This window comes from Cebus imitator, unplaced genomic scaffold (assembly GCF_001604975.1).
Source record: "Cebus imitator isolate Cc_AM_T3 unplaced genomic scaffold, Cebus_imitator-1.0 Scaffold421, whole genome shotgun sequence".
Classification (NCBI taxonomy): Eukaryota; Metazoa; Chordata; class Mammalia; order Primates; family Cebidae; genus Cebus; species Cebus imitator.
In genome coordinates this window covers 795,890-804,187 of record NW_016107736.1, presented here as the reverse complement: position 1 = coordinate 804,187, position 8,298 = coordinate 795,890, and the positions used below count along the sequence as shown (strand labels likewise).

Sequence of the window (8,298 nt, the reverse complement as noted above, 5' to 3'; positions counted from 1 at the left end):
AAGAGGTCAAGAAGACTCTGACCAGGGAAGAGATCATTGAATTGTGAAACTTGGTAGTCACAGATAACCTTTGGGAAAGCAGTCTTCCTGATGCAAATCTTATGAACTTATGTGCCCAAATGTGAATGTGTACAGGTGTTTGTGTAAGTATCCCAAGTCACTATAAGATTAAACGTACTATTGAGTGAGTCTGCCACTGGGTATGTCAGACAGCAATGGTAATAACCACCATTATAGACTGTTTACTATGTGCCAGCACTTGACATGCATGATCTCATTTTAATCCTCAAAACAAGCCTATATAGTGGCTACATTTCACATGTGAGAAAACTACCTGAAGCTGATAGAGATGAACTAAATTACACAGCTAGAAAGTACAGTGCCAGGATTGGACCTGATGTCAGTTTGACTCTAAACGCCCAGACTGTCAGTCACTGATGTAATGTTTCCACTATGCTAATGTTAATTAGGTAATCTATGCATGAAGGAAGGACAGCTGATATTGGTTGAGTGTCTCATTGCCAGGTGCTTTGCATAGAACATGTATTTTCATACATATACCATCAATATTATGGCTATGTTTAGGTAAGCCTTATGAGGGCATATTTTAAAAATTCTGATTCAGCTATTTGGAAAGTAAGTTAAAGCTATATGATTCCCAAACAACCAGGTATCATTCAAACTTACTATAATACTTCCCAAAGTTTGAAAGGTACAAAAAACATGTAGCATCATTGATTTGGTGGTTGTTATTAAATTCAAATTACTGACAATCATACTCATCTGAAAAAGGAGGGCGTGTGACAGGATGATCTTAAAACTCCCCATCTAGCCTGGACTTTCTATGATTCTTGTATGCAGGTCTAATGCCAATAATTTTAAAGACATGCAATACGAAGTAGAATGTAAATGCAGCAGCAGAACTGATTGACATGTCAGCATCTTTTTATTCATTAAATTTATAGAGGCCTATTGTTAAAATATAAAAATAAGTCTGGCTGTTCAAGGCATTGATTGCTAACTGAAACAGAAACTTGGAAACTCTATGACAAGATGATACACTGAAAATCCAACCAAATAATTTGTTTACAGTCAACGGCAGACCCTATGATACAGTTGGCTATAGGAAAAAGAGAGAGATTGACAAGCACTCTGGCTACTACTGTTTTTGCCGTCTGTAGAAAAACAAATGCGGTTCTGGTGTGAAGCAATTAGTATTGCTGTTAATTGTGCATGTGTGTAGCAATAATACTAGGCATTTAGGATGGCTTCCATTGATTGTTCCCTTCTTTCTCTGGATGACAAAAATCTATTCAGACATCTAAGAAATAGCAAGCCCTTATGCAAATTGTTAATAATGAGGCAGAGATAATCATAATCTTGTACCTTTATGAAACTGCAAATGCAATGGGGATTAGCAAAAAAAAAAGTTTGTTTTATTATTTTACTAGTGGTTGAAAAATATGCTAGTCTTGCAAATAGTTTTCATACATGATTCACCTCACCGGAATTCAAAAAAGGGCCCCATAGATATTTACCAAAACCATTTCATTCCTATCTCACCATCTGTACTCCTCTTTTTTTCTCTCATTAAGACCAGGTATTAGTTGCTCTGACAATAATTTCTGGTCCAACTAATCAACAACATAATAAAAATAAAGAGTGTGTCCAGATTTGCTTTCTTATACAGCAAAACTGTTTTAAAGAGATGGTGCTATCATCTAGTAACTTTAAAGCAAAAAGAGAACAAAATTCTTAAGACTTCCCCATTAAAGCTACTGTAGGAATAGTAGTCCCTATGTTATTGACCATTGTCTTAATGGTTATCCACTCCATTTTATTTTACAGGTGAGGAAATTAAGGCTCAGAGTGGAGCTAGTGCTTGGTAAAAGTCACCTCATTAGTAACAGAACTTGGTGCCTTGTCTCCATGACACACTCAATCTATGATCTTTAAATGTTCTTCCATACTAGTATTGTGTGAGTAGGTGTCGATGTGTGTCTGTGCCATTTACCTCAATAAATTATAATCTGACTACAAAATTAAACCCTAAATTTACTATTCTCAGCTGTCAAGTAAATCCACTGAGGCCTAATGGGAGTATGGAAGGCCGGCTACAAAAAGCGAAACTGGGCATCCCCAAAATGGCTCATGTAGTCTATTTTAATGGGAGTCTGTCCTTGTGGAGGAATGCCAGACCTACAGTCTTTGCTCTTGCTAAGCTATTTGGCCAAGGAGCACAGGGATTGTAGGTGGGTAGGAATACAAAGCACAGGCATTGGTAAATATTTCTGGAGCCATTAAGCCTACAAAAGCCAAAGACAGTACTGGTGAGCATCATGAACTTAGAAAACAGCGTGCCAAGCGACTAGAGCACATATTTCCAAAATGGCTTATGGTCTTGCTAGCCTCTCTGGCTCTGGTGGCAATACAATGGTACAGGTCTTAGCAACAGTTGTTGCCTGCAGGGGCATCATCCGGGAGCATTCTCAGTGTCCCTCTTCCCCACAGAGAGGAACTTTCTTGTGTTTGATTAGATCTGCTCTCCTGCAGGGTTCATGTCATAAAGGCCCCCCGGCCTATGGGATTACTTGTAAATATGCAAGTCTACATATTTACATATGTTAAAAGCCCTGATATTTTCAAATAATTGATTTCCCTTCAACGAAATGCTGACCTACTTGTTCTCTAAATCACAGTCCAGCCTAGGGACAGGCGGACGTGCCTGAAGCACTGTAAAGAACACTTTGCCAATGGTTGGAGTCTTCTTAATAACACACTCTACTATGTCGTCCTATTTCGACAACAAGAGGAAAAAGAGCTAATGACCTACTGCACACCTGCCTGGGGTGGTTGCCCTGAACATTCATCCCACTTCTGAACTAAGTCAGCCTTCAGAACCGACACTCCAAGCTGGGTAGTTTCAGCTGTTTTAAACAAAAAAAAAAAAAAAAAAAGCCCTGGAAAGAATTTGTCCAAGCCAAAAACTTAACTATTTGTTGTACTGAAATTAAACTGACAGGAAACTGCAGAGTCTCTTTATTCTAGCTTACTTGGGTTCAGTCAAACTAAAAATACATCGTTACTTACCTTGCTGCATCTAGAATCTGAAAAATCCTCCACCTGTTAAAGGAACAGTAAAACCAGTCGCTAGCAAGAGCTTGGTAGGAGAGGAGTTAAAATAATAAAAGTTTTCTGTTTTGCTTTAATAGCATATTTCTCCAGCTTCCCAAACCTCAGGGAAGCAGCTCATAGATGGCTTCTCCACTTTGCTCCCTACTGGCTTCTCTCAAGTAATGGGGAGATTCCCAATCAGAAGGCTAAAAGGGGCAAGGCTGCACTGAGAGTCAAACCCCTGGAGGGCTGTGGGCTGGGAATGATGGATCTACCACTCACTCATGCTAATTCCATTTCCCTTCACAGAGAGCAATGGGAATCTAGGTTAAAAAAAAATCCAATAAAACAAAAACCCAAATCAAACCCAACCCTGTGGCATCACTGAAATGGAAATGCCTGATTGAAAGGTCCTAAGAGGAATTGGCAGGGATTTTTCATATTATCAAGAATATATGAAACACAAATAACAAAAGAAAAAGAAAAGAACAATTAGACTTTACTGATGCTCTTTAAAAAGATGAAAATTCAAAACACACATAAAGTGATATATAAATCATCTCTGTAGTCCCTTCCACCCAAACACGAGACATCCATCAAAGTAAGCAATGTCTCTCCATTCAAAAAACATGCTTAGCTGTTTCTATAATATATATATTAAGGGTCACAAAACACTCATTCCACAGTGTGAATTTCTGATATTATTAGCAGGCAGAGACTGTGAAGTTATACACAGGTCAGTTGCTAATTTGAGGGTTCAAGTGGGCTCAGTTAGCTTTTTGTTTTTTATTACGCCAGAATAAGGAATTTTACAATGTAGCAACGCCTCTTTAATGCCCAAAGTGGGCTATATAGCCTGTGCATTTTCTTGGGAGAAATGTTTCTTTACAGCAAATATGTTTTGCAGGCCTTAGAAGTGAGTTAAGAGAGACTTTTAATAGCATGGCTAGCAGCAGAGCCTTTGCATCATCATTTGAGAAGCAATATATGGCTCTTTTACTATCAGTCTCTGGTGTGGTTAAGCTCCCTTTCCCTGTTTCTGAACTGTTAAGACTGCTGGGGAAGCAAATGTCACAAGAAACAAAAGCAATATGCTTGGTGAGCTCTAAAATCAAATCTGCTAGACAAGACACTCCAGTTGTGTACTTACCGTCCAGAGCCCAATCTGCTCATCTTCTACTCCCGTTGCAAGAAAGAAGTAATCTACAATGTACTGACCCACCCCATGATTTACAGTCCCTACACAGTGAGGAGAGGCTATGATCCCTTCCACAGCACTTGGCCTTGTGAACAAAAGTAACGTCACTTTGGGTGAAAATACAAAAAAAGCAAAAAATAAGAAAATATTTTTAAGAGGAAAACATAAAGCCATATATTGATTCGTAGGATCAGAAAATTCCAAATATAAGTATGCAGCAGTTTCCAAAGGCATTATCTTCATTTCACTGTAGTAATAGAAATTCTCAAATAATGTAAGTGTATAGATAATTGATTTACATGGGAACGGGATGAAATTTAACTTTAATCAAGGAACTATTATTGTCTCTTGAGATTTTTTTTTTATTTCTAGGTAAACTTCTTGACTGCCTTATAAAGTTTGCCCAGTGATCGAACTTTGGAAACTCATTGTCTTACCTGGGAGTCCAGGTGGGTAGATGCGGAGTATTGAGTGACAATCCATGAAGATGTTACAGGTGCATCAATCAAAAGTATGGCCAGTCATCAGAAGCGAGCCAAAGTTCATAGGGAAAAGGTTAAAAAAAAAAGACACACATTAATTAGAGGAAAACGAATTAATTTTAAGAACCCATTTTATGCATATGCACACACACTCTCTTTGGGAGAGTTCTTAAATAGAATCCTTTTAAAAGCCCCTTTACTCATGATGTTCCATTGAAAATATTTATTATCTATTATTTGCCAGGCATTGTTAGAGGTGCTGATGATACAGTAGTGAATAAAACAGACAAAAATCCTTGACTCTAAAGAGTTTACAATTTTGTGGAATATTTTTAGGCCATCTGCTTGGAAAAGGTTCTATGGAAATGTACTGTATGTCATCAATTCTAGGAAAGAGTTTCTCCCTGTTTTATTTATGCCTTTGTTCATGTATGGAGAACATACTCGATGGCATCAGATTAAACATTTGCATTAGAAAGAATTCTCTTTTGGATTTGAAGGGACATTATAAATTCACAATTTCTCCTTGTGGAAAGCCTTCCCAATAGACTGTAAATCAGGTTTCTTTTCAGCTGGGCCATTTGCTGCCCAGAGAATGCCACGTGCTTGCACCTTAAAATACTGTAAAACAGGAAACCTCTAAGTGGCAGTTTCATAACGCTATAGTCCCACATCCCAACAGAGTCTTCCTTATTTGTTGCTGTCATGTTCTGTAGCAACTAGCCCAGCAGACACTCTAAGATGGGATGCATCAGCCCTCAGCAAGCCACATCCTGGGAAACCAGCAGCACTGGATGGACAAAGGAGCCGTGGTTATCATGCCCATGACCCGACACTGGCTGGAGAAAAAGCCATAGGAATAACCTTCCTCTGAGCCAGGTTCCAGAAGATGTGACTAAATGTCACTCAAATGGTACTTAGGCAACTGCCTAAGCATCCAATCAGCAGGGAAAACAAAAGATGAAAATGAAGGGAACACATATATAGCACTGTAGTAATGGGAATACTGGGGAGACATGGGAATCCAAAAACTCCAGATGGGGATTCATCCTATGCAGGAGCCTCAGACCATGATACCTATGCTTGGCATTTACATTCTCAGGGCAGGTGCTTAGGGCTTCAGAAATGAAAGTGAAACGATTCACTTTTGTACTAAGGTTCGAAATTAAGACCTGGAAAAACCAGGATGAGGTAAAAATCCATGAGCCCTTGACTGAGAATCAGAAACCCTAGTTTTTAACCCAGGTTTTACCAATGACTCATTTGATCTTGGGCAAAATCTCTTCTACACTCTTCCAGGGAGCTGTTTGACATGAAGGAGCTTGACAAGATGGGTTGTAAAATTCCTCCAGTTCCAATATTCTTTCATTCCCTAATAGCTTGCCCTCAAATTTGGGTGCCACGTTACTTAGAAGTACGCCAATCTCTAGTCATTTTCTCCGTACAGCATGCTATTAGTAGTTCAAAGAGCCCAGAGCATAGCCTTCAAATAGTGTATAAGTAAATGAGAGTATGTCCAAAATAATAATGGCCAAATTGAAATAAGGCTCAACATTATTCTGTCCAGGGAAACAGCTTTGTTAATTTGAAACAGAGAGTGGCTGATTCTTTATGATGGAAAAATTATACAAGGAAACTTAATTGAGAAAAACAAGAAAAACGAATTGATGAACAATTAACCCTCCTGCACCACCACCACCCCTCCACATTTCTCTGGAGTAATGGGAATAGCAGCAGATGAATGATTCTCAGTCAAGGGCTCTTTCTGCTCATGCAGATTCTTCATCTGCCAGAAGCCTGGGATATCGGATGGCTGTTCATCAACAGAGACCCCAACAGCCACACAGTTCCATATAAAGGTTAGATAGAAGAGAAGTTAAGAAACCCACACCAACACTGTTTGGGTTGGATTGCAAATCTGTAGCACTCTGAGAAATAACTGCCTACCACTGTCCCAGAGCTGCCAAGCAAATGGCCCATTCAATCTCTCCAGTTTCTAACACTGAACTGGTGTGCTCACCCTCTATTTAACTGCCACACCAAGAGCTGATGTGTTCTTGAATTCCACGTTCTCCCATTTAGGATGCCCTTCCACCATCATTCTGGTCTCACCTAGTCTGTTGCTGCTCAGAAACCCGCCACTTCCTTTTGTATCTCAAGCCACTTTCCTCATTTGATCTCTAAAGGCCAAATACAGCATATCTTAGTGAAAAATGCCTCCTATTAATACATGCTAAATTTTATTTCCCTAAATGGGAAGGGGTGTGGTTCCCCCCACCCGCCAAAGTCCCAGGCTGAGGACTCTTGTTCAAACTGGTAGAGGTGAATGGAGAAGCCATACAAAGGGCCTGGGTGTTTCTTAAGGTCCCAAGCAAAACAAGCTACTGGTCTCTTTTACTTGTAAACTGTTAAAATGCTTGGCCTCAGCCTTTTGCTTATGCATAGTCCTGAGAGGTGGTATGGGACCAGTAAATCCGGTAGTCACACAGACTGGATTCTGGTCCTAAGTGAAAGACACTTACCAACTGCATGACACTGCCAAGGCACCTTAATCTCTCAGCTCTGATTTCCTCACCTACAAAATGGGGACAAGGCAGGGCATGGTGGCTCACTCCTGTAATCTCAGCACTTTGGGAGGCTGAGAGGCGGATCACCTGAGGTCAGGAGTTTGAGACCACCTGGCCAACATGGTGAAACCTCGTCTCTACTAAAAATAAAAAAATCAGCCTGGCGTGGTGGCAGGTGCCTGTAATCCCAGCTACTCAGGAGGATGAGGCAGGAGAATCACTTAAACCTGGGAGGCGAAGGTTGCAGTGAGCAGACATCACACCACTGCACTCCAGCCTGGGTGACAGGGCAAGACTCCGTCTCAAAAACAAAACAAAACACCAGCAAAAAACAAAATGGGAAGAAGTATAGTGCCTACACTGGTAATGACATTCACCGTCTTTAATAACAGATATGGTATCAGCACTGACCAATCAGAAGAAAAGACAGCCGTATCAGAGCAGAAACCAACAGCAAACAACCTGGGTAGGTAGGCCCATGTGTTTCAGTCTAGAAACGTAGCTCCTAAAGTCCTTGGGAGGATTAGATGTGATCGTGCAGACTGTGTAGCAGACTGTGAGGTCCACAGTCATCATAAAACAATACGTTTTAGGCATGATTACTTTCACCTAGGGAGGAATACCAATCAGAGAATTGTCCAGAGGCATAGTGAGTCTGTGGCAGGCCTGCCACACAGCTCCCAGCCCCCTATTGCTGAGCCATCTTGTTTCCTGGGAAAAGAACCAACTTTTCAAAAGCTCAGACACGTGCATATAAAGGCCATGTGGAAAGTAACTACATCACTGATATGGGAGAGGGCTATCCCCCACATCTGTGTTCTGCTGTTTGACTGCTCTTCATTCCTCCTGGTTCCATGCCAAGACCACAGGAAATCATGCATACCTCGTGAGAGGGAGCTCCTTATGGTTGGTCTGAGAATACTGGAACTCGGAATAT

General features: G+C 40.5%; 1 protein-coding gene across 6 annotated transcripts in view; it reads right to left on the bottom strand.

The window, feature by feature from the left end:
• Positions 1-8,298, bottom strand: part of HS6ST2 (heparan sulfate 6-O-sulfotransferase 2) — a 309,515-nt gene that overhangs the window by 77,825 nt on the left and 223,392 nt on the right. For 4 of the 6 annotated variants that reach the window (XM_017509785.2, XM_037731811.1, XM_037731813.1 and 1 more), the window contains exon 3: positions 3,091-3,123. The exons of the other annotated variants lie outside the window; for them this stretch is intronic. In XM_017509785.2, the coding sequence (XP_017365274.1) occupies positions 3,091-3,123 (33 nt within the window). The remainder of the gene's footprint in view (positions 1-3,090; positions 3,124-8,298) is intronic. 6 annotated transcript variants of the gene reach the window in all.